A 26,990-nucleotide genomic window follows, 5' to 3' on the forward strand; every position below is an offset into this window, starting at 1 on the left:
AGGAAAGTGATATTATTTGACACATAATAATAATAATAATTACGTTATTAGTATTTTATTTACAAATTTATGTATTAAATCATGTATTTCTAAATCAGCCTATTTATTTGTGAATCTATTGTTGTCACTTCCTAACACACAAAGTAACAGCTGCAGTAACAGACTATGCTAGCGAATGAAAAGAGCTCCTTTTAGTAGCTAGTAAAAGGGTTAAGTACTAGTGGTCTTGTGTTGGCGACACTGCTAAAGTCTAGTAAATTTAAAGAGGCATTTTCAAGAGGTATAGCGACAGTTGCCTATCACATTGTGGAGCAGAAGGTAGATAATCTGTCTGAGCTGTAAACAGGCAGGAACAAATATTAATGTCTGTTTATTTTCATGTAAACAGTCATGAATTTTTTTTTTTTTAAAAACATGCCATTTTTGAAGAGCCATGAAGATAAAATAGAACTGTGAGACAGTGAGTTCTGAAATAGAGGCACATTAGCTGCAGACAGAGAGAAATGTATCACTCTTTGTTATGCTAGAACACAAAAGGCAATAGATGAAATAAAGCACGAAGATAACCAGACGTGTCTGTGCCATTTTTTTTTCAGTTATAATCAAATTCTACACAGTTCAAAAAAAAAAAACCCAGACGCACAACCACAAGCTACAGAGCTTACAACAGCGTACCACAAAATATACAATATGCCATGAAGAAAAAAGCACACACAATGTTCCATAAAACAAGACAGGAATCCTAATGGAAAAATATCAATTCCTTCTTCTTTTCTTCATCTTCTCTATACCACTGATAAAGGCCAAAAAAAAATAAATGAAGTAACAACTCAGTAGTTCAATACAACAGTACAAGTCCCCCTGTAAAAAAATGGCTATACATTTCAGATCACCATTACATTTTTTTTAAACCATCAAATAAGTAGCATTCCATGATTTAGTTATTAATTTGTTGGTCTCCAATCTGCCATTCTGCAGTATATTAACAGTCATTCAGTCAATAAGCCCTGTGTTTATTAAAGTGTGTGTGTGTGTGGGTGTGTGTGTGTGTGTGCATGTGTGCGAGCATGTGGGTGTGTGTGTGCCTGTGTGAGTGCATGTGTCTGTGTACATATAAATGAAGCAACTATATAGCACTATGCAATGGGACAGAGAAGGACTGTCTCCTGATAGAGGTGTACTGAGACAACAAAGCAGTCCCTAATCCAGTGTTCTGATGAAAGGCCGAGATGGGAAGACCCCGACACTAATCATTACAAGAGCTGAGGACAGGCTCTGTAAGGCAGGACAGACCAGGATCAAACACAAATCCAAAAACCTCAGAACACCACTTAGCACTAAGACACTCAAAACTTGTCAATTAAATTTGTAGAAAACATGTCACGTACTCCCCTCCCTCCCCCTTACCATTCCACTCCCCTTCCTACCCCATGTGAAAACATTGTATACTAAGCATACTTGATATAAACTTTAAGTATTCTTAAGTATAACATAGTATACTTCAGGTATACATCAGTATACTGTTTTTTTTTTTTCAAACGGGACTCTCTGTGCTTCACCTGTTTAACCTGTGCATGTGAGGCACACAAGGTCAGTCTGTGCTTACTGTGCTGCTGTCCCGCCAGTACATTTGTGCGGGGAAAAAAATGAAAAATAAAATAGTTTTAGTGCAGCTGGCCACATTGTGTGAGATTGTCGATACGAAAAAATAAAAGATATTTTCCCCACCTCCCACGTTCTTACCTGGCTGATACAAAACCAGCCGAGTCAGAGCACGGTGACTAAGATGGCAGATTTCAACAGTGATTCATACCTAAGCTTAAATGGCACTGGCCCACAGAGCAACAAAACTCACATACATTTTAATATACAGGATACAGAAAGCAATGCATCAGCGATACCACAGTAAATACAGAATAATATATGTGCACACAATGTGACTTGTGACAGGCATGTTAAATTCAGGTTCAGGAAAACTAAACGAACAAAAAAATAAAAATTAAAAATAACAAAAAAAACAAAAACAAAATATATATATAAAACATAAAACCTGAAGCAAACCTTTTCACTTTTTTAAACTTGCATTCCCCTTCGTTTTCTGTTTCTTGGTGCTATTTATTAAACATTTTTTGGTTTAAAAGAATAATGGCAGAAAAGAAGTGAATGACTGAAATGAAACTGCAGAGAGTAAATGCACACAGGGTAAGCTTTCCGACAGACCCCGTCTTCACTGCTCTCGCACTCTCTGCCTGCTGCCTGCTGTACACTGCGACACAGAAGATACGGTTGGGTTCAATGACATTTCAATTCAGGAAATGAGCTGAAATGATTTCATTAATTTATTAAAAAATCCCCATGGAGCCTAATGGCCTTCCCACCCCCATCCCCCAAATTCATGAATTGAATTTCATATTATTTACTGAATGAACTGATTTGAGATGGAACTGAACCCAACGCTGGAGGGAAACTCAGACAAAAATGACCAAGACCAGAGGAGAAGGCCCAGACCAAAAAAAAAGAAAAAAAAAAAAAAAAACTCTGACCAGACCATGACATGAAAAGGTCTAAACCCAGTGTGACCAGTGAGCTCTGCCACGTGGTTTGCCTGTTCAGAAGCTGTTGGTTACTGGGTTGTGGACGGGAAGTTTAGAACTGGCTGGCAGGAACGGCGGTTTGGGTTGGTTGGTTCAGGATGATGGGATGGGATGGATATTTAAAGTCCAAAAACCCAAATTGGTGCCAGTGGTGGCAAATGTAATGGTACTTGTGGGGCTATTCGTGGCGTGCCCCGAAAGAGGAGTTCACTTCGGTTGTGCTCTCTGGTTGGCTCTGTCAAGTTTTCAAATACCTAACTCAACCACTCCCCCCCGCCCCTCCGCGCCCCCTCCTATCCCTCAGTCCTCTTCCAAATCAGAACCTTTTGGTTTTAGCTTAGGAAAATGTCAGGCGGTTTCAAATGACTTTCACATGTAGTACAAACAGCACTTACAAACAGGGAGGTGAAAAAAAAAAGAAACCTAACTGGCTACAAACTGTTGGAACAAATATTTGAAATCGCATTCGCACCGAGAACGACCGTGGTGCAAATCTCCTTGTAAGCAGGTTTTGGAAGTAGGCTCATGGGGTTTAAAAATAGGTTCATAAGAAATGAATATGTCTTCAACAGCCATCATATAAATCACAACCCCATGGTCCCTTCAGACGCTAATGTCCAGTAAAATACTAGCATATCCATTACACCACACAAGCAAATACGAAAATGACCTGCGTCTCGATAGATCGCCTATTACCAGGCTAATGCTAATGGCAACGGGAATGGAACACTGCAGCGTTACTGTGATGTAAGCGGGCGTGTCAGCAGAGGCGGCACTGCTGTCCACAATATGCCGGCAAATCCATCACATCACAGGAGCGGCGCAACAAAGCGATCCCCGTGCCTGAGCGGGATGCCTATCGCCATGGTAACGCTAACGGCAACAGGTTAAAAGGCTTGCAGTGTTACCGTGGCGTAGGTTGGCATGTCTTTTTTTTTTTTTTTTGTTGCTGTGCCCTCTTATGCAGGGAAATGCAATAAGTGCGGAATAAGTGCAGCGCTACACACAGATGCATGTGGCGCCGCACGGTAGAGAGAGAAACATTACACACAGAGACACGTTCAGTACATAACGTTACAGTACAGCACAGTGCAGACGTGAAAGCACTACAGAGCAAAAATGCTAGGAAATAGCATACAGATTTTCAACTAGAGTACAGAAGAACAGCGTAGCCGCAATGCACTACCTTCAGCCGCACTGTGCTGTACTGCAGTAATCTGTACTGTAGACAACCAGAATGTGTGAATGGTAAACAGGATTAGGGTCCAGATTGAAATTATTTCCAAGAATATATTAGATCCCATGAACTTGGCCAATTAAGCAAACCCCCAACCACCCCCCCCCCCACACCAATAACTACCCATACACTACATCTTCCACCCCCCCTCCCCTCCCCTTTCTCCAACCCCTCTACTCTCCTCCTTTCAGATTTCAGGTTCTTCTGAAAAATACACAAAAGAAGCTAGCACTGCCAACGTTTGACCTCGGTATCTTCCACTGCCCCGTCCGTCCTTTGCCGGTTCTGTTCGTCCTTTCACTGAGGGAAAGAAAAACCATGCGAGATGTTAGCAATCCAAAGGATGGTCCACGCTCTCCCTACTGGCCAAATCAAATGGCCTGGCATTTACCCACAGTCGCAGCTGAACATCGTTCTCCCTGGAGCAACACAAAGGAGATTCGATCCAAATTCCAATATGAGAATAAAGGCAATTTTCTTGTCATGCATATCCACAATAATAATTCTTTCCCATCTCCCATTCTTTTCTCCCTAGTCTGGAAAGGAGTCAGTGATGCTCCTCCGATGCATTCGCCCGCAAACCATATTGATTTCCAACAAGTTAAGCAAGCCACCTCAAAATGTTAAAGAACTTAAAGCTTAATACCCCACCAGGGAAGGGAACCCACAACCACCTGGCCACCTGCCAGAACCTTAAGGACTACTTAGGTTGATGGAGGAGTGGCTTGCTTTTTACTGTTAATCCTGCCCAGCGGAAGATCACATGACCCTCCTCACCTGCTCCGTCACTGGCCGCTTGTTTAGTAGCCCCGCCTCCTCGTTAGCCTTTTCTGACTTCATCTCCACCACGATGTCGTTGTTCACTTCCCCGGTTGTCCTGTGAGAGAGGGAAGGGGACAGAGAGTGGAAGAGCGTCAGACGGAGAGACGGAGAGAGGGCTGGTCCCAGGACCCGGTCTTCACGTCGGCCGGCCAATCAGCACGGTCGTGGGCGTGTCCCTCCCCCCATGTCACTCACACGTCCTTCTTGTCCTGTTTGCCGCAAGACAACTTCCCCTTCTTCTGCATGAAGTACAGTATCGCCACCAGCAGGAGGAGCAAGAGAACACACACCACCACGGCGATCACGACCCCACTGGACCCGCCCTGCTGTCTCTCCGCTGTGGGGACGGGGGAGGGGGGGTGAAGAGGAGGGGGGGGGTCATTCAGCTCTGATTCACCAACTGGACAGTGACCCCAAGGACCCCAAGAAAGAACGAAAGGTGTATAGCTACCAACGGACAGTCAGCAATGTGAGTGACAGACACACAAACACGCACATGTACACGCACGCACACAAGACACATAAGCACATAGAAAGACAGGAAAGCACACACCCTCATCCTCTAGTACACAGGCATTCCCAGACACACACACAGGCACAATCGCACACATGCACACACACACACTCACATACTCTCCCATGCAAACACACACTCACATGCACACACATTCATTCACACACACAAACAGTCACTCACACATGCACACACACACACAAACACACACTCACACATGCACACACACACACTCACATACTGTCACATACGCTTACACTCACACACACACACACACACACACACACACACACACACACCGCTGTATCAGTACAGACCTGTTTTAAGCACAGGGTTTCCTTTGCGCAGCATTGAGAGAAAAGAGTGACTGAATCTGGATGCTTTTAATCCACACAATTTAGCACACAACACACTACACATGAAGGAAAGCCCAGTGCACTCAGCACACAGCGCAAGAGCACCAACACACTCCACACACACACAGCTACACACCAGACACAGCGCAACTTAAACGCACAGCTCATCAAATACTCCACACAAAACAGCTACACACCACACACAGCTCAACTTAAACGCACAGCTCATCAAATACTCCACACAAACAGCTACACACCACATATAGCGCAACTTAAACGCACAGCTCATCAAATACTCCACACAAACAGCTACACACCACATATAGCGCAACTTAAACGCACAGCTCATCAAATAAAGTAGGAAAGAGAACACAGGAGGAAAAGTAAGACAGTCACAAGAAAAGAACAGAAGAGAGCAGCACAGAAGAGAATAGAATAGAATACTTTATTGCCCCAGAGGGAAAATTCTCTCGCAACATCCGTAAAATTTAGGACAGAGCCGACAAACGAAGTAACAGTATACAATATACAATATACACAGTGTTCAAAAAAACAATAAACGTTCTTCAGGGTTCAGTAATGTACACAAGATACGATATATGCTGTGGACAAGGACGACAGGAGAAGAGAGAAGATGGACAAATGTCTACCTCTATCAGTAGCACCATTATCAGAGTTGTCAGAGGGAATGTCTGTAAAAAAAGAGAAAACATCAACATTACTATTTGGACAGAGAGAGAGACAGAGAGAGAGATCAGACAGTCAGAATAGTCTTTTATTATTGTTCATACAGTTACTATTGTTGTTTTATGCAAACGGTTGGGTTGGCAAGACGATACTGCTCGCCCAACCTCTCTACGTCTCTCTTTCAATGCTATGCTGATGCGAGGTCCCGCCAATAAAGCTTCTTTGAATTTGAATTTGAGAGAAGGGAGAGAGAGAGAGAGAGAGAGAGACTGGCAAACTGACCTTTACTGATAGAGACTTTGAACTGCTGGGAGTCTGTTCCGTGCACGTTGCCTGCTTGGCAGGTGACCCCGTCCCTGAGCACAACGCCTGTGGCCTCCAGCATCACTGTGCTGATCACCGCGTTACCCTTCACCTCCACTGACTGAGGACAGAGAGAGAGAGAGAGGCAAGAGAAACATGAGAGAGAGACAGAGAGGTGAGAGAAAAGTGTGAGAGAGAGAGAGAGAGAGAGCAAGAGAAAAGTGAGAGAGAGACAGAGAGAGAGAGAGAGAGAGCAAAAAAGAATGAATGAGAGAGTGCGGGTGAGCATGAGGGAGAGAGAGAATGGAAAACAGGAAGAATAGCACACTACATAACAGGGCCAATGCAGTTCAGTGATTTTAAGATGTAGGCCTGCTTTGACATGTGACGCTGATGGAGGAAAACGTCAACACACACACACACACACACACACAGACACACACTCAAACACACACACACAAGCAAGCGCAAACACACACACGCACACACACCGTCTACGTGTCCAGGTGAACTGTGGCAGGTCCCTGGACGAGCACAGAGAGCACACAGCGCCTCCTTCTGCACGAAAGCTCAGGTGAGCTCGTTCAGGGTTCCCTGGACGAAGGAAAGAGAGCACCGTGAGAGGCAGAGAGAGCAGAGAGGAGCGATCTAGAGTCGAGAGAGAAGGAGAGAGAGAGGGAGGGAGAGAGAGAGAGAGAGAGCGAGATAGAGAGAGAGAGAGATAGAGAGAGAGAGGGAGGGACAGAGAGAGAGAGGGAGAGAGAGAGAGAGAGATAGAGAGAGGGAGATAGAGAGATTGTGTGATCAGAATAGTCTACGGGCACCGCCTTCCTGTCGTGTGTGTCCATAACACAAAAGGAAATTCCGCGTGTCCACAGGTGCTTCCCCGCTGACCTCCTGACACCAGGAATGTATTTTTGCGCGTTTAATGTCTGTCTGCCGGGAGCCCACACAGCTCTCTGCTGTCTGAGAGACCCTGAGAGAGACACGAAGAGCTCCGGACCACAGACACGAGAGAGAGGGCCGGCTACTGTACCCCCCCCCCACCCCACCCCCCCCCCCGCATGGAACCCAGCAGCACTTACGGGCCGGAGGTGCTGCATCCGCCTAGTCTAGACATGCAAAGCCGTCGCACGACAGAAAAAACAACGCCAAAAAAAAGAAAGAAAAAGAAAAAGAAAGCGCATTCCTCACTTCATCACATGCGCACGGCGGGTGATTACCCGACCGCGTTCTCCGTCTGATCTGATCAGCGGAGACCTTCGCTCTGATGTGACAGACGCGCCGCGCGCCGCGTGTTTGACCTGTCGTGCGAGGAGCGGCTCGAGAGCATGAGGGTGTCGCAAGAGCACGCCGCGACTCAACGCAGCAGTGAGCAGTGAGCACCTACAGCAGGAGCAGTGAGCACCCACAGCACGAGCAGTGTTCAGTAACGTTCAACAGCGGGAGTAGTGTTCAGTAAAGTTCTACAGCGGGAGTAGTGTTCAGTGAAGCTCTACAGCAGGAGCAGTGTTCAGTGGAGTTCTACAGCAGGAGCAGTGTTCAGTGGAGTTCTACAGCAGGAGTAGTGTTCAGTGATGTTATACAGCAGGAGTAGTGTTCAGTAAAGTTCTACAGAAGGAGCTGTGTTCAGAGAGCTTCTACAGCAGGAGCAGTATTCAGTGACGTTATGCAGCAGGAGCAGTGTTTAGTGAAGTTCTACAGCAGGAGCACTGTTAAATGGAATTCCACAGCCGTATCAGTGTTCAGTGAAGCTTCACTGCAGTAACAGTTCTCAGAGGAGTTCCACATTGATGATAATATGCTGTCTTATGGTCTCTCAGTGCATAAGGGACTAGTGTTGGAAATGAGAACTGGTTATAAACACATCTACGATGCACTGGCCGCCACTCGAGCTTTCAATCAGGCTTTAAACTGAGGGCCGTATGTTTGCAGGAAACGTGAATTAAATATGCTCATTTCTAAAAGGGCGAATCATAATCGTAATGGTATAACTGCCCGTGATGGCGGCGCATGCTCGCGGGCGGGGTACCTGTGACCGTGAGCGTGACGTTGGCCTGAGCGTGGAGTCCCGGGACGGAGGGCACGGCGGCCACGCAGGAGTACTCCCCAGCGTCCGCGAAGGAGACCGACTTCAGGGAGAGCACGCCATTCTGAGACAGCACTGTGGAGCCCTGGGACAGCACAACGGAACAAGTCAGCACACAGACCTGTACAGCACTGCTGGGGAGTGCGTGTGTGTGTGTGTGTGTGTGTGTGTGTGCGTGTGTGTGAGTGTGTGTGCACGTGTATGTGCTTGTGTGTGAGCGTGTGTGTGAGCGTGTGTACGTGTGTGTGTGTGAGTGTGAAAGAGAGTAGGTGTGCCGTGTGTGTGTGTGAGTGTGTGTGTGTGAGTGTGGGTAGTGTGCAGGTGTGTGTGTTGTGGTGAGTGTGAAAGAGAGTAGGTGTGCAGGTGTGTGTGAGTGTTTGTGTGTGTGAGTGTGAAAGAGAGTAGGTGTGTGTGTGTGTGTGTGTGTGTGAGTGTGAAAGAGAGTAGGTGTGCAGGTGTGTGTGTGTGTGTGTGAGTGTGAAAGAGAGTAGGTGTGCAGGTGTGTGTGTGTGTGTGAGTGTGAAAGAGAGTAGGTGTGCAGGTGTGTGTGTGTGTGTGTGTGAGTGTGAAAGAGAGTAGGTGTGCAGGTGTGTGTGAGTGTGTGTGAGTGTGAAGAGAGTAGGTGCAGGTGTGTGTGTGTGTGTGAGTGTGAAAGAGAGTAGGTGTGCAGGTGTGTGAGTGTGTGTGTGGAGTGTGAAAGAGAGTAGGTGTGCAGGTGTGTGTGTGTGTGTGTGTGTGAGTGTGAAAGAGAGTAGGTGTGTGTGTGTGTGTGTGTGTGAGTGTGAAAGAGAGTAGGTGTGCAGGTGTGAGTGTGTGTGGTGGGGTGTTGAACAGAAATGTCAGTGGCAGGGAGCATGAATGCGTGCGTGGGTGCTGTAAGTGTGAAAGAGAGTAGGTCAGTGGCTGTCTAAGCTTTCACACAATGTCACTGCAGCAGGAGCACCACCGCTCCAGTCCTGAAGGCACAAGACAGCCAAAATTGACAGACCAGACACCCACCCTCCCAGAAAAGCAAAGACAGAAAAAGCAAATACCCTCCCAGACACAGCGACAGGGCACACAGAGACGCCACAGCAGCGCCGCGGGGAGGCTGGGAGCTGGGGGGGGGGGCCGCGGACTTGCCTTCTTCCAGTGCAGCGTGTGCTTGTCCGAGGCCTTGGTCTTGCAGTGCAGCTCCACGCTCCCGCCCAGGGGCTGGGACACCGGCCCAGCGGGAGTGATCACCACCGGGTTCAGGTCTGAGCGACGGAGAGGAGGAGGAGAGAAAGACGGGAGTTTAAGGGAGATAGAGAGAGAGAGAGAGAGAGAGAGAGGCGGGAGACGTGCGGTCGTGACGGTTACGGTGGAAAGAGAGAGAGAGCCATTTTGTGTGCGGTCGTGCCAATGCCAGACGCTGGACTGAGGTGAAATCGACCGGTTTCTCATGAACCGCAGTGAACTAACATGAACAGCACGGGGGTATCTGGCGATAGGAATTACAAGGCATGCCCAAAGCTTACGAAACGTCCCTTCGCAGGACTGATACAGGAGACATAAACGGTTTCATCAGCATGTATATGACATGGAGAATGCCCCTCTACCGAGATGGTAAATGGACTGCATTTATATAGCGCTTTTATCCAGAGCGCTTTACAATTGATGCCTCTCATCCACCAGAGCAATTAGGGGTTAGGTGTCTTGCTCAGGGACACTTCGACATGCCCAGGGCGGGGGATCAAACCGGCAACCCTCCGACTGCCAGACAACCGCTCTTACAGCTATGTCGCCCCTAAATACGATACGTACACACGTCCAGAACGACCCGTTACGGGGGGTACGGCATGCAGATGGGGCAGAATGCGTCTCTACAGAGGCACGTACGGGACCTGCGGACTGTGGCCTAATGGAAGCGCGCAGCACCGCGGGCGAGGCGGGGGCGGGCGAGCGGGGGAATGAGGCGCGCTTACAGTGGATGAAGAGCTCCAGCTGTTTCTCGAGAACCACGTCTTCCTCGGCGTCAAAGTCCAGGACCTCGCATTTGTACTTGCCCGAGTTGCCCCGGGTTACGGAGTTCAGGGTCAGCAACCCTGCGGCGCCTTGCAAAGGAGTCTCCTGAGAGAGAGAGAGGAGAGAGAGAGAGAGAGAGGGAGGGAGGGATGGACAGAGAGAAGAGAGAGGGGAGAGAGAGAGGATGGGAGAGAGAGAGAGAGAGAGAGGGAGAGGGAGAGGGAGGGAGGGACAGAGAGAGAGAGAGGGAGAGAGAGAGAGAGGGAGAGAGTGGATGAGAGACAGAGACAGAGAGAGAGAGTCACCACGTGAGGCGCAGTCGCAGGGCCGCGCCATGCTAACGTGCTAACTGCTAGCGATCCGCTCGCGCTCGCGACACTCACCCCTGTAAGGAAAGAGAAGTCAAAGTCGGGCTGCGGGTAGGCGTCCGAGTCGCACTTCAGCACCACGTCGTCGCCCTCTTTGATTGGCTCGGGGGACACCAGAGAGAAGGTTACGTGCTCGGTGGGATCTGATTGGGCAGGAAAAGAGACAGAGAGGACAAAGAGAGACAGATGCAGAAAGAGAGAGAGAGAGAGAGACAGAGAGAGAGAGAGAGAGAGAGATAAGGAAGGAATGCGTATAAACTTGTTTGCGAGGGGATTGCTGTGGAGAGAGAACGGCCGCTTTGAAGACCCGCGTGACACAACGCACAGACGCCGCCCGCGCGGCTAGGACGAGACAGCTGTGATGCGCGCTCAACGCCGCCACAGATTTTTGGACGCTCGTCCCGCTATACATAGAACAGCGCTGCTCTTGTTATTTTATTTGGGGAACGCATACCCAATGACCCAAGCTGCAGTCTCCTGGTCTGCAGTGTTTGGGGTGGATAGCAGTTAGCTAGCGTGCTAACTAGCCACAGGTAATAACTGAGTAGACGGTTGCTTGCTATCATGCGAGCTAACATTAGTTTAGCTAACAGATCGCTAGTACATTAGCAATCTAGCAGTGTGTCAGTTTGCCCCACAAATCATTTACTCAGATTATACAGCTATTATTGTGGCTATACTAGTGTGGCTAGTGCGTCACTCTTCAACTCAACTGTATCAAGCTATAGTTCCTGCATTCAAAAATCTCAAGAATACGGATTAAAAGCACACTTAGTCTAGGGAACAGCCTAGGTTGACAGGGACGTGACTGGGCGTTCTCGTTCGCGTTGGACGCCGCGCGAGCGTGTTGGTCGGGCCCGTGCGCGCGTGCGGACAGCCCGGTTCTGAGCGGGAAGCGGAGGCTGGCGGGCGGGTCGGACCCGGGGCCCACTGCGCGTGCGGACGGCCCGGTTCTGGGCACTCACAGTGCAGAGTTAGGGTGAAGGGCTCAGAGTCCTTGGTGGCCACCACGCCGCCCGTCGTGTTGTACTCCACCCTGCAGTGGAAATGCGAGTCCTTGTCCTCCTTCTTGGCCTTCAGGTAGAGCGTGCTGGACACCGTCAGGAGACCCGACGCCTCCTTCACCATGCTGTTCACCATGTACATCTCTGAGGAGGAGGAGGAAGAGAGGGACAGAGGGACAGAAGGGAGGACACAGAAATATTGAGAGAGGAATTCGGTTCGGTCAGTGAAAGCTGCTGAAGGCTAATTTTTTAGCCACCGCTCCCTGACTAGCCCATGTTTCCTGCACAACATGCATGAGCATACAGTCATCAGCATGACCAATCAGAACATCAGGTGAGACGATGGCGCAGACTGTCAGTGAACAGCGATAAGACCCCAAACAGGCACACGTAGTGCGGCCCGTCAGTAGAGGGGTAAAGGGGTCTGTGTTTAGCATAGTGTGTCCGTAGATGAGTGTGTGTACCGTTGTGTGTGTGTGTGTGTGTGTCTGTAAAGGGGTACACTCACCCATGCTGGAGTCAGAAACTTCAGGCAGGGCGTTGAGGTCCTTGTACCAGATGATGTGAGGTAAGGGGTGTCCGTTTCGGCTGACACACTGCCCCACCTGACACCAACAGAAGAAGGGCGGGTTCTAACTGCATCGTTCTGGCAAATCGGCATTTAACTTGAGCAGGACACGGGCACAGAAAGGACAAACTCACCTCGGAGCTGGAGGAGTCGGTGACAGAAATGACCTCGTTGGAAAGCTTCACTTCGGGCTTCTCTGGAGCAACTGAGACGAACAGAGAGACCGAGCGTGTGAGCGAGGGTGGAGAGAGAGAGAGAGAGAGAGAGAGAGAGAGACACACACACACACACACACGCACACACACGCACACACACACACACACAAACACATGCACACACACACACACACACACACACGCACACACACACACGCACACACGCACACACACACGCACACGCACACACGCACACACACACACATGCCCAAAACAAACGCAGCCACAGTCGCCACAGCTATCAGCGTAAATATCTGCGTGAGCGTAATGCCTGCTCAGGCCTGGGTGTAAATGTGCAGATAAGGCCAGGGTCACACAGAGGGCACCGTTCACACACACGCTGCCACTCTACCTCCCACTCTCCCACTCTCAGCCGCTCCCTGCTTCACCTGCAAGGTGACTGTACCCCCACTCCCAGCTGCTGCTCATCCTTATGCATGGCCACCGCACACTGTATCACCTGTCATCATATCTGCCCTCTCTTTAATTCGCCTTACTAATCCTCTAATGCTCTCTCTCCATCTCTCTCTCTCCCTATCTCCTTCTCTCTCCTTCACTTCTCCCCTCTCACTCTCTCTCTCTCCCTCTCTTCTCCCCTCCCTTCTCTCTCTCTCTATCTCCTTCTCTCTCCGTCACTTCTCCCCTCACTCTCTCTCTCTCCCTCACTTCTCCCCTCCCTTCCTCTCTCTCTCTCTCTCTCTCCTTCTCTCTGTCCTTCGCTCTAATTTGCTTTTAATGGCATGAGGGGTTTCAGTCACAGCCAGTGCCTTCTTGGTGTTCGTCAACAGTTATAGAAAATGACAGTGATAGACAGACAGACAGGGGAAGGGAGGGAGAGACAGAGAAGGAAGGAGGTGGGGAAGTTACTGGGGATCGCTGGGCTAGCTATTCTGCACAGATATTGGAAGACGGAGGGCGTATTAATTATGTGAGCGTATCCGGACAGAGCTACTGGAAAGACTACTGTACAACTCCACTGTTTTAAAATCATAGAGTTCGCCAATCCCTCAGCACTAATGCATGGACTCTTACACAATATGTATAGTGAAATAAAACAACAAGGTGCAGTGAAAAAGACCCCACATTCACACCCAAACAAACACACACACACACACACACACACACACACACCACAAAGAACAAAAGAATAACAACAAACCAGAATGAACTGGAACCTGGAAAGACATATGCATAGCTGACCTGGGGTCAGTTATAATTCACATGGCGATTAATCAAACCGATCCTCCTGAGAGTCATAACAGTGACGCGTATTAAAAATGACAGGTGCCATTGGGCTATTAATCAATAGTGTCAGATGCAATCCACACCGCAGTAATTGACCCCCGGGTAAACTAATAAAATCAGCTCACAGTAAACGCTGAAAAATTAGCACGGTCTTTCAGCTATTCTTGCCCGCAGGAAATACGAGCGGGCACTTCCAAGAGAAAGACGATTAAAAAAAAAAAATCAATGACTCTCAAAAGTGGCTCCATCCCTCAAAACGTTGTTTTGTATTTACGCGCTCGCGCTCTCCAGCGCTGCTAAACGGAAGCGCCGTGTGTACATTCGCCGGTTTTATCGCCCGTTTTAAGTGCGGCCGATGGCGCTTTTTAAAAAATGTATTTTATTTATTTATTTTTTTTTAGAAAGAGCGACTGACATCGCTCTGACATCAAGCGGCTGAGATCCGCCGGCACAGGAACGCAAACAGGAAGCAGCGCTGAAGTGGGACGGCAGCGGGAGCCACGTGTCGGGAGGAGAAGTGGGAATGGCGGGATTTGGCGGGGGTGGGCGGTGTCACTCACAGAAGACCTTGAGCTCCGTGGCGCCCTGGCCGACGCCCGCCGCGCCCGCCGTCACCTGGCAGTGGAGGCGGCGCTCGTCCTCGGGGTGCACCTGGGAGATGGCGAGGGAGAAGTCCTCGCCCATCGCCACCCTGCCCGTCAGGCGCGTGTCCACGTCCACCTTGCCGCCCGGCCCCGACGCCGGCCGGAACGCCACGCGCTTCCGGGAGTCCTCGCCTTCGTCCTGAGAGAGGGGGAGAGAGAGAGGGAGAGGGAGACGGGGAGAGGGAGGCAGGGAGAGAGGGGGGAGAGGGAGAGAGGGAGGAGGGAGAGAAGGGGGAGAGAGGGGAGGAGGAGGGGAGAGAGAGGGGAGAGGGGGAGAGAGAGGAGGGAGGGAGAGAGAGAGGGAGAGGGAGAGTGGGGAGGGAGAGGGAGAGTGGGGAGGGAGAGGGAGGAGGGGGAGGGGGACAGAAGGGGGGGAGAGAGGAGGGAGGGAGGAGGGGGAGGGGGACAGAAGGGGGAGAGAGAGGAGGGAGAGGGAGGAGGGAGGGAAGTGAGAAAGTCATTCTAAAATTGAAAGAGGGAAGTCATTCTAAAATGGGAGAAAAAAACCAGTGACAGGAAGGGCATGGAGACACACACGTAGAGCTGCCCACACACGGACAGACAGATGCCAGTCTGGGCAGACACAGTGATGTCACACAGACAGACAGAGGCTACGGCGCTCGCCGCCCAGTGTATCACAGCTTCACGCAGCCTGAGAGACACCGGGTGGGCAAATCCTGCTAACAAGACAAGCGCATGCTGTTAGCGTGCTAACGAGTCAAATGTGCTCACTGCTAATTTTATGGGGGGGGCAAAAAATCCATAAAATCATTTGCAGCGTATTATTTTCGCACTTTCGTCACCAAGAAAACAATTCTAACGTTAGCGTTACAATTCATGTTGACGTTCACTCGTCGTTACTGCGTAGTTAGTTTCGCAGTTCTAATTGAAACCATTTTGTTAAAGAGCGAGGGAGAGGAAGATGGGGAAAGTGCGGGGCGCCCCCAGTGTGGGACTGTGGGACGCTGGAGGACTCACGATGTACCACTCCACGATGCTGTTGCTGGAGGGCTCCGAGACGGAGAAGGAGCAGGGGAGGGTGACGCTGCCCCCCTTCATCACCTCGACTACGGGCGTCACAGTCACTTTCACTGCGCCCCAGCATCCTGGAGACAGCATGGGGGAGAGAGGGGGAGAGAGGGGAGGAGAGAGAGAGAGAGAGAGAGAATTAACAATCTGGAATCACACTGAACCCTGACGAGTTAACTGACACACAGAGCACAGTGCCCAGAACCTAAAATGGGTGAGATAAAGGGGGGGGCGGAGGGGGCGGTGGAGCTGAAAGAGACGGCCAAAGGCAGAGTACATAGCGCACACACACACCGAACACTCTTAGCGCGGTGTGTGGAGCACAGTGGAGACACACACACACGCAGAGAGTTCAGCGCCCAGGCGTGGGGCTGTGTGGGGCGGGGGGCGTGGGGGGGGTTAATCCACGCTCGCCCAGCCCAGCTGCGGAGAAGCGATCTCCCGTAAAGCCGCTCCCGGGGAGGGGCCGCGCCGCTGAAACTGCGTCTGAGGCCCATAAATCCTCGGTTCAGACGCTGCGTCGCGCTCAGGCCCCCCGAGGGCTTCCGCTCGAGAAGGGGGCGGGGGGAGAAAAAAAAAAAGGAAAAGAAGAAGAAAGAAGAACAAGCGCCGAGCGTCCCGACAGGCCCTCCTCCGTCGGGTCTCAGGTACGCCGTTCGCCTCAGATCTCTGACGCAGATAAATACTCAGACTGTCTAAGGGGGCGGTAGTCCGTAACATCCCCTCATAACCCCTTAAAAAAAACAGCCCTGCAGGATAATTCCCCCTCCCCTCCTCCCCCCCCCTCCCAGTGGCGCTGTGAACACAGTGGACTATCGCCTTACACTCAAACAAAAAGACTTAACAAGCGGCTTTCAAAAATTTTGTAAATGAGAGGAGGACGGGGGGGAAACGCATCCGCCGGTCAAGAATTCACCCTGACGAGGGCGGGAAAACCAGACCGCAGGCCACGCTCAGGGTTAGCATCGCAGCGCGCTACAATCCCACGTCAGAGACAGCAGGATCAGCATTTAAGGGTTTCTCAGAAGCTCCTACCCGACGCCATTTGCGCAGCTCACGGTTTTTTTTAAAACATAAAATCCATAATATGTACAGCTGGATATTATTAACTGAAGCCATTCGGGTTAAGTGCGCTGACCGGGGGTACAATAGCAAGGCCCCACCCGGGACTTGAATGAGCAAATTCGGAGTTACGAGCCCAGTAACCATTATCCTACGCTTCCGTCCGCCAGACAGCACGCGACACTCACTCTCCCGCCCAATTCATCCGGACGTCCGGCCCCGGCACGGAAGCTTTTAAGGAGGAACGAACGGAGGACACTCAAAGACATTCTAGAGCCTGAAATTCTAGAGTCCCCAATTTAATAGAGGAAGCGTCTGTCTTACATGCGCGAGGCTGCTGAGGTCCCACGGGGCTGTCCGCACCGATGCCTGCTTTTTAACGGGAAAGGCCTGATCGAGTGATCCTGTGCCTGTGCACTTTACTCACTCACAGAGACGACTTTTTTAGTTTTTTTTTGAGACTACACGAAGGGCCGTTGTACAGAATGTGCAGACAGTACCGTGGGCCTCACATTAGAGACAAATATGAGAGAGACACAGGCTGAACGGGAACGTGTTCCCACAGCGGACTCAGGAAAACACACTGAACTGTCTTAGCCTTCCCTAACCGTTCAGAGCCCAAGGCTGAACCGCCAACAATGGCCCTCACCTCCCCAAGAGCTCAGAATGGTAAACAGCGGCGGCTCGGGGGGCCAAAGAGAAGCTCCCAACAAGCTGGCAAAAGAACATGTTTGAGTGTGTGTGTGTGTGTGTGTATGTGTGTGTGCGCCCGCATGTGAGTGGGTGTGTGTGCGCATGTGTGTGTGGGTGTGTGTGTGTGTGTGTGTGCACGTGTATGTGTGTGCGCGCATGGTGGGTGGGTGCAGCTGTGTGTGTGTGTGTGTGTGCAGTAGTGTGTGCGCCCGCTGGAGTGGGTGTGTGGCCTTGTGTGTTTGTGTGTGTGTGTGCATGTGTGAGTGGCGCATGTGAGTGGGTGTGTGTGCATGGAGGGGGGGTGTCACCGCAGCGCAGATGGTGCGTGCAGACTGCCGGCGAGGTGTATGCGTGTGTGTGTGTGTGTGTGTGTGTGTTCCCGCCGTGTGTGTGAGACATTCCTCAGGGTCAAAGGTCGTACCCACCGATGACCCCCAGATCCCAGAGCTGTGCCAGAGGTCAGACGCATGTTGACATTCTCAGAAGAGCTCTCTCTCAGTGTCTCCGTTCGCCTCCACCGCCCGCCTCCACTTCTCCTTTTCTTTTTACACTTCCTCTATCTCTCCGCCTCTTCCTCCCCGCACCGACCGACAAAGTCCACTCTGTCTGGCAGTGGCCACCGCAAAGCACAACCGCGACGGTGAAGAAGTGCTAAGCACAATGACACAGAAGCCAGCACTCTGACAGGAGCTGAGGTAAATAAACAAAGTGGGACAAAATGGCCACTGAATCTAATGCTGCGCCTTTCTCTGAACTGTGTCTGAACTGACACAAGTGTTACTGATTCCAGTGATGGGGAAAAAATGAGGGCCGGTGTGTGTAAGTGCCTGTGCACGTGCATCCCACAGAGTGTGACCCCCTCTCTCTGGCCTGTGTGTGTCCCCTGTTCTGGGCACCCTGCATCAAGTCTGCCCCAAACCCAACCACCGCCACTCCCCTGTCAGTTCTAATGAAGCCCCGGTCTGATCAATGAGCTTTTACCCCCCTGTTCTACCCCAAGAGCAGCTGTGGGGACAGAGAGGGGCAATTAGGGGGTAATTAGTGGCCCTCTCCTCCAGTCTGATCACGCAGCGGGGGAACGGGGGGTTCGTTAACTGACGAGGAGTAGATAATCGGATTTATCGAAAGAAAGGGAGAGTGAGATGGAGGGTGGGGGCGGGGGGAGAACAGATGGGGAGTAGACAGTCTGACTGTGACCCACAGACACGCTGTCAGACACTCACACTGCGCGCCAAGTGACATGTCCGCGCACACACTAACGGACACACTCGCGCACACACACACACGTGTGTGTACGCACACACACACACACACACACACACACACACACACACAGACACACTGCACTGCAATACTGCCTCTGCCAAAGCACAGGCTCTCTCAGATCCAATTAAAAAAAAGAATGTAGCGACTGAATACACTCAGGACAAGAGAGGGGGAAATTAAGGATGGAGAGAGAGCGAGAGGGAGGGAGAGAGAGAGGGAGAGAGAGACATGGAGAGCACGGGCAGCTGGTACAATTGATGGAGATGATCACCTGCCGTGCATGTGCATGTGTGTGTGTGTGGTGTGTGTGTGTGTGTGTGGTGTGGTGGTAGGGTGTGTGTGTAAGGGGTGGGGTATGGGTTGTGTGTGTTAGGGGTGTGTGTGTGTGGGGGGGGGTCTCTGTGTGTATGGGGTGTGTGTGTGTGTGTGTGTGTGTGTGTGTGTTTGTCCAAGCATGTGTGAGATGTGGTGCCGACACAATCATTTAACAGCACATAACGCACGACAGGAGCACCTTTCTCCACTTCAAGCCTTTCTACTCATCATTCGTTCATTTCCGTCGTTCACTCACCTCTATCACCGCACCTCCTCCCTCCCTTCCCCCCCCCCCACCCCCGCTCTCTTTCCCTGCTTTATCTTTAGCACAGGTGAAGCACCCTACCCCTCCATAACATCCCCTCGCCACCTCCATCTCTCACCAGAGCACTCAAACACGCCCTTCCTGGTCAACAGCAGCAGGCGGGCGTCGCTTGCTAACGCAAACAGAGAGCGTTTGCCCTGGGAGGCGGACAGAGATGCGGACTTCTTCATTCCCTCATTCGGGGGAGCCTGACAATACCTCACCAGGAATGGAAATCATACACTGAGAGTTATTTTTAAAAACGCGGGATCATACGAAACGGACCACAAACAAGGCGGAAGTATAAACAGCGAAGTGCGGTGGATGTGAGGCGTCCGGAGGCCACGGTGCCGGCGGCCGTCCGCAGCAACGAAACGCAGGAGAAACAGACGGAAGGGAGGTCAGCGTCTCTTTCTCTCACTCAAAACAAACAGGATTGGGAAGTTCTTGTTTTTTTTTTTATTGTTGCCAAAATAAACACGGCCTTGTCGCAGTGCCCAATGTCAGGGTGCGCTGTCGACGCGACCTACACACACCCCCACACACACACACACACACACACACAACACACACCCACACACACACACACACACCCACACACACACACACACACACACACCACACACACCCCCCACACCCACACACGCACGCACGCCACACAACACACACACCGCCGCGCGAAACGCCTTCGAAGGACCATCGGCGTCACCCGCCCCACGGCGAACGCCACCGCTCCCGCTGCCGCCGCATTCGGAAGCGCGGCCGCCGCAAACCCGCCACGTTTCCATGGATACCGTGTCGCGGAATTGGTTTTCGGAAGGGAGCAGAGCGGGCAGACCGGACTGTGTGCCAGAGCCCCTGCATGCAGGGCCATGTGTAGCACACACAGAGTGGGGGGGAGCGGGGGGGAGGAGGTGTGTCCACAGGATCTACAGTTACATGTCATCGCAAAGACTGGCAGCGTATACTGTCTGTACAAAAATATACATTTCGACAATGTGACAGATCTTATGTACAGTGTTTATAAGGGAATATTCTTCCACTGCTGGGGTACAAGCATATAGCTGCTTATACCCCAGCAGTATCTATAACACTATAATAAAATGACTATAATAAAGTGTACATGAGTCGACACGGGTAGACTGTACACTAATAGAAGCAGATCTGATGGAGTGTGCACTAACAGAGGTGTATGTGGTGAAGTGTACACTAATAGAACTGCCTAAGTTGGAGCGTACACTAACAAAAACAGACAAAACAGCATCTATAAGGAATGGAACAGATCAGACACAGTGCATACTAACCGAACCGGAAAAGACAAAGTGTATACTAACAGAAGTGGATAAGCTGGAGTGTACACCAATATAAACAGATAAGGGAGCTCGCGCGCCAATGGAAGTGGATAAGACAGAGCGTGCACTAACAGAAGTGGACGAGACAGCGTACAATAACAGCCGGGGATAAGACAGAGTGCGCAAGGGGACGAGCGGGAGCGGTCACTGACACGAGCGCGTTTGGCAGCACGCTCTGCAGGACACCGAGTGTCAGTGCGTGTCTCTGCCAGGATTTCGGGGCTGAAAGATCAGTGGCTGAGGGAGGGGCGGGGAGCAGGGGGGTGGACGGGGGAGGGGACGGGGGGGGGGTGAGGGGGAGTGGGGAGCAGGGAGCCGCGGGGGGGGGGGGGGGGGGGGGGGCAGGGGGCGGGGGTTGTGGCTCCAGAGTGGGAGGGTTCTCATGTAAGGCCAGGCATCCGTCAGCACCCGGTGATGAGGCACTAACAGGTGCTGCTCGCAAACCACAGCTGCTGCCGCACACACACGGGGAGAGAGGGAGAGAGGGAGGGAGAGAGGGAGGACGGTGGAGACAGAAAAGGGAGGAGAGACAACAAGGCCGAAAGAGAGATATGGGAGGAAGTGGAGACATGGCGAACCGGTGGGGGTCGGGGGCAGGTTCAGCTGACAGAGGGAGATCGGGGTGGATGGGGGGGGGGTGCATTTTTGCCGTATATTGTTACAGCACTCGCAGTATCCTCTCTTTTTGCATTCTTACTTCAGTTAATATTCAGACCATCACAAAAAAAAAAAGAAAAAAAACTGGATCAGCACAAGTCAACAGGCAACATCACACAAATCCTCCACCTTTCTCCACATTAAATACCTATAATAACACCCTAATTTGTACTGCAGTACGAACGGCACGAACATTAAGACACTTCACAGCGCTGCATTCACAAGTGCCTGGAGCGTGCCTAATGAAGACGTTATTTAAAATGGAGCCTTTCTTTTAGGCAGTCGCACGCGTCCTTCCCAAACCGGCTCAGACAAAACTGCACTAATGAGGAGCTCTGATCTCCTGGCAGCGCAATAACTGAACATCAAAGAGTCCGCTGTGACACGCCTGTGACCGATGCTTATTGGGTGTTACTAAAATAAACGCTGAATTAATGAGTCACTTAATTACCACAACAATTCAGAACCTGTTATGTCACTGAGAACTTTGGGGATCTCAATACACCGCTGAGAAATATGTTATAAATTAATTTCTTTAACCAGTCCTCTTTGCCCTACATTGCAACTTACGGATTTCAATGTGTCACAGATACAAATTGTCAAGAGGCTGTACAGGTATTGGTGGGGGGAAATCAATCAATAAAAGTGCCAAAAACCTTCTCACGGAGAGGATGATGGGAGATGAAGTCCAGAGACTTGACGCCGTGGGGTAGGTCAAACGAGCCCCGGACTTCGCCTCCCATCAGCCCCTTGCGCAGTGCATTCTGTGGCACAGTGCCAGTTAATCACAGGCCTGTGTCCCGATGCAGTGCTGAGGAGCCCTAGGCTACATCAGGAGACGATGACGGATCTCGGCGTATCGCAGATGCAGTCTTCCTTCGCTTATGCACATCTGGCGCACAGCTGTAGCTGTCTCACGGCTTTAATAGAGTTGTCACAAACAGGAAGGGGACCCCGGTGGTTTATTTGACAATTAAGTTTCTCATGCATTTTTTTTTTTTTGTTGTTGTTTTTTTTGTTTTACTTGGCTCACGCACAAGCTTCTGTATTGTTTGGAGCCTGTGGACAACTGCAGTACCGTGTTACACAGCAGCAAACTATTTATTTGCCTTGAAAGCGTTTCAAGACTCTAACCGCACGTTAAAGGAAACTCCTTTTCTTAACACTATAAATAACTCTCTAGAAGGCTGACCCATCGCTTGACAAAACAGCAACCCTGCATGCTACTTTACTACGCTGCAAACACAATGTAACGTCATTAAACTCCCTACGATACTGTCCACGCTGAAATAACCTGAAGTGGAGAAGGACAAACAGCGTATAGAGTGATACAAGTCCAGCCCCGCTGCCGCTTTGTCCCACAGACATTCCAACCGGAGAGCCCAGTCGTCTTGACAACTGGGTCAAAAGTCAACTCCATTCAAGTGTGTGACCCGTCTGTAAGTTGCTGTAAAAAGGAGGGGGAGAGAGAAAGATAGATAGAGAGACAGAGAGAGTGAGAGAGAGAGAGAGAGAGCAAGAAAACCCGCAGTGTAAATGAGGTGGTGGAGGGGCAGCGCAGAGAGAGAAAAGGATACGAAAGAAGTAATAAAAAAAGTGTAAATCACTCGTGAGGCCTGAATGAAATGTGGAGAGAGGGAGACGGGGAGAGAGAGAGAGAGAGAGAGAGCGCATTGATTAAGAGATCAAGAGAGAGCCAGAGAGACCATTGATTAAAGAAACGGGAGCAATTTAAAAAATCAGTACGTTAAAGAGAGGCTGAACCCAAAATGAGAGGATAGAGGAAGGGGGGAAAAAAAGAAAAAGGAAGTTGTGGATTGGATTGTTTTGAAAACAGGCAGACATATAGTCACTAAATCGATGGCCCGGACAGTTCCTGATATATAGTCAGCTACCTCACTCCTCACAACTGCAAACACTCCTAAGCAGACACACACAGCACAAGGCAAAGCAAAGCCAGTGGGTTTATATGGGCTCCAGCTTTACAATGTACAACACAGTGTAGCGTGCGTTTATCTGATATGTAATCACAGTGGCCTGACAGATTAGAATATCCACTTTAACGTATTATTATTTAACGGGTTATTCATTCCAAAAAAGAACAACGCCGCTGCAATTTTATCCTGAATTCACGTGATAAAAAGGTCTGTTGCCTCTTCGTGCGCTTGGGTTCAAACTAGGGGCAGAGGAGGGCTACGCCGCATCTCGCTCAAGTGCAGGAACTGAACTGCGGCTCCTCCCGTTTCCTGAGATTGTAACCTCTGACCCCAAAGTTCAGAGTGGAGGGCCCCAACCACCACTTCCACCTGCCAAAACAAACAATAAATTACGTCCCAAAATTAGATCATATTCTTCAGCGTTTCCACAAAAGGGACCTGGCCAGCGGTAGGCGGTCCAATTAGGGGTTCCCTGAAAAGTGCAGAGCAGCCGTTTTAGAAGAGCCTCTATGTGAACCTCAATGCCTGCGGGGATGAGGAAAAACTCATATCAGAAATGGAAAATGAAGAGAGAGAGAGAGGAATCCAATTAGGGAGCATCACTAAACAGACCGGGATGAAAAAGGTGTTAATATTTAATGTTCGGGGAATTGCTTCTCTTCCTCTGCCACTTTCCCCTTCTCTCTGGGCTCCCTAATTAAGTCCCTCTTCTCCCCGGCATCCAATTCTTTTTCAGTTCCCCCACTGCACACGATTGCAATGCGAAAATGACAGAGGGAGGGCGAATTAGGAAAAAAAAAAAAAAGACTGATTCAAAGCCGTACCGGGCATTGGGTAACATACAGACGTCCTAAGGGAAGAGGGAAGACGGGACTGAAAAAGAGAGACGGAGAAACGGAGGGGTAGAGAGAGCTAGGGGACGGCAGAAATAAGGACGGGCGAACCCCAGAAACAGAGAGGAAGACGGAGATACGCATCGTGGGAGAGGTCCAGGGGCAGAAGAAGAGAGAACAAACAGACCGCGTCTGTCCAACTCCCGCTGGTCTGCTCCACTTACCTGGGCCAATGAGCGCTCATAATGGGGACAAGAAGACATGCATACTTCAGCCAGCCAATTTGCTTTTCTCTTACAGCTAATGTGGGTGCCACGCGTAATGGAGATTTCAACTGAACGGAATTAGATTTTGCGAGTGAGAGAGAGAAACACAGAGAGAGAGAGAGCAAGGAAGTGCAAATTGAAGGATGTGGGTAAAAAAAAAAAAAAAGATCGCTAACGCGTTGAAGCAGAACTAGCGCTTACGATTACGCCTAGAGTGGAGACAGGGTCAGACCGTTTCATGTTCTATCAAAAGCCGTGTAAAAACAAAACAAAAAGAACAGAACCTTTCATTTAAAATAAATATTCCTTTCCAAACCTGCACCTCTCACTGTTTTCTTTGTATTTTCTTAACCACCACCAAGCGATGTTCCTAAACACGCTGGTGTCCAGTTTCCCCAAAACAGTCGCTTCCCTGTAATACTCTGCACGCATCCGCATCCCATGCGCGGATTCCGGTGTCAGGTAATGGAACCTTCCAATATTCCAGACTCCATTGTTTTATTACCAGGGAAACCCGACTATTAAATTCCAAACGGGGACCACACTCATCGGTTCCGGCGTGGCAGGGAACGAGCTGAGACACCTTCGGAGGAGGCCGCGCCAACAAAGACGCCTCCTCGTCCCTCAAAGATAACGAACTGGAAGGACGTCGCCCGAATCGCCGGACGCGGCGTACGCTGACATTTACCGCTATTTTCCAGCCGGCGGCAGGGGAAAAAAAAAAAAAAAAGCAGTTCGCAAAGTTTTGAAGCGGTGGAGGAACGGAGCCGTCGTCAGGGCAACGAAGCCCGGACACTCGGGGAGCGCGATGAATGGCTCGCTTCTCCCCGAGGCAGATGTTCGGCGAGCGGCGAGCGGCGCGCGTGCACGGCCCGTCAGCTGATCCCTGGGCTGACCGGGGTCAGGGTGAGGGCTTGTCGCCATGCAACGGTTACACAACGGAAGGTGAAGTAATCGCCGATTGCGACTATTATAGCACAAGGCCAAAAAAATACAGTGTGTTACAGTGCGCCCTCCTCCCTGTCCCGGGATTGCCCCAGCACTGCAGCATGCTAGCCAGGGAAGGGCTTCAGTCACTGACCAGATTTGTAAAACAGGCGCATTCATTTTAAGGATAAGTATTACAATTAATGCGTAAATTACTACATACGTTATTTCAAGTGACGTGATGATGAATCTACTTTCAGACTAAAAATACTGAAAATATGATTTCTTCCTAAAGCATTTATCTGAAGGCAGTTGGCAGGGGTCATTACTTTTTATACCATGTTTATAAAAACATTAATGGCCTTATAGGGACAGCCCTGAAAGATGAGAGTCCAAACTTGGTGTGAATTTGTTTCGCTTCCTTGTGATGTTTTAGTAACCTTTGCTGTCTCAGGGACACGTCTCTCATGTCAAGAAAGGCCATGTGAAGTGGAGAGAGGTTAATGTGAGCAAGAGAAGCAGAACGAGAGAAAGAGAGAGAGAGAGAGAGAGAAGGGGATGAGAGGGGGGGAGAAAGGCTGACTCAGAGGATAGAGAATAGTGAAGCCATGAGAGAGCGACATTAAATCTACAGTTAATCTTGCTAAAAGGGTTAGGGGAGCACTGCATCCCTCTTATCCCCCCCTCTCTCTCTCTGTCCTTCCCACACCCACACCCTTCCTCTACCTTACCCCTCTCTCTCTCTCACGCTCTGTCTCTCTCACATACACACACACCCCCACACACTCTCTCTTGCACACACACACTCTTTCTCTCTCTCTCACACACCAACACACCACATCCTTCCTCAGACCTGCCAACCTTGGGAAAATATTTTGAGTACCACAATAGTCAGTGTAATGCTTAGTTCACATGCTTTCGCACCACTTCGCTTTGCACACGAAAGTCTGCAAGACACACACACACACACACACACAAGCCTTTCTTCATAATTCTAGTTTTGACTGTAGAAGTGACCAGGCAAAATTGTATAATTTGACTTGATTCTAAAATATCACTTGCACTGCACTGGGCTATATTATGATATACCTGCAAGTCAAAAGTTCACCTGCTTAAAACTATTTTTTTCATGATTAATATTTCATTATATGATATGTGTGCTTATACAAACTGATAACCATAAGTGAATTGCATTTAATTATTTAATAAAAATACAAAAATGTATTTTCTATATTGTAACATATGTTTTCATTTTCAAGTATTTACAGAAACTTATGTTGTAATGTAAAAAAAAAAAAAAACTTATGTTGCGATGTAAAACACTGTCCTTTATGAATAAAACCAAGTTTCTGCTCATGATTTCCATTTTTATTTAATAATTAAATAATTGAATCAGCTTATATAGGCACACATCATACAGGGCTAACGAAAAAAAGTATTCAATTGAAAAATTATCTAGGAATGTAGGCCTTTGTAACTAGAGGTTTAGCTAAATTATTACATGAAGCTTCTTGGTGTCTAATGTCAAAATCATAAATGCACAATGTGCAAACTGCATGGTGCGGCATTTTTTGAGGGGCGGAGGTACGGCCATTGTTCCTGATATTTTGCTCCAACAGTGTGTGCGCGATTCAAATTTAGAACAGGGAGTCTCCGTGGCGTTTGAGTTACTGCAACTAAATAATTCCATCAGTTATTCACACCGTAGCGGTCTCGT

At 49.8% G+C, this 26,990-nt stretch overlaps 1 protein-coding gene and 1 long non-coding RNA gene across 2 annotated transcripts in view; one reads left to right on the plus strand and one right to left on the minus strand.

Annotated features, from left to right (window-relative positions):
• Nucleotides 1–44: 44 nt before the first annotated feature.
• Nucleotides 45–818, plus strand: LOC135234734 (uncharacterized). The gene is made up of 2 exons (XR_010324187.1): nucleotides 45–209; nucleotides 281–818. It is a non-coding gene; the product is annotated as an uncharacterized LOC135234734 (long non-coding RNA).
• Nucleotides 819–8,459: 7,641 nt separating this feature from the next.
• The window catches only part of bcam (basal cell adhesion molecule (Lutheran blood group)), a 41,616-nt gene continuing 23,085 nt past the window's right edge, over nucleotides 8,460–26,990 (minus strand). The window contains exons 2-10 of the mRNA XM_064299612.1: nucleotides 15,611–15,738; nucleotides 14,549–14,771; nucleotides 12,663–12,733; nucleotides 12,469–12,565; nucleotides 11,922–12,104; nucleotides 10,972–11,099; nucleotides 10,549–10,693; nucleotides 9,725–9,840; nucleotides 8,460–8,687 (exon numbers count right to left, since the gene is read on the minus strand). Of these exons, the coding sequence (XP_064155682.1) occupies nucleotides 8,475–8,687; nucleotides 9,725–9,840; nucleotides 10,549–10,693; nucleotides 10,972–11,099; nucleotides 11,922–12,104; nucleotides 12,469–12,565; nucleotides 12,663–12,733; nucleotides 14,549–14,771; nucleotides 15,611–15,738 (1,304 nt within the window). The 3' untranslated portion in view covers nucleotides 8,460–8,474. The remainder of the gene's footprint in view (nucleotides 8,688–9,724; nucleotides 9,841–10,548; nucleotides 10,694–10,971; nucleotides 11,100–11,921; nucleotides 12,105–12,468; nucleotides 12,566–12,662; nucleotides 12,734–14,548; nucleotides 14,772–15,610; nucleotides 15,739–26,990) is intronic.

The sequence above is a fragment of the Anguilla rostrata genome, chromosome 1, assembly GCF_018555375.3.
Source record: "Anguilla rostrata isolate EN2019 chromosome 1, ASM1855537v3, whole genome shotgun sequence".
NCBI lineage: Eukaryota > Metazoa > Chordata > Actinopteri > Anguilliformes > Anguillidae > Anguilla > Anguilla rostrata.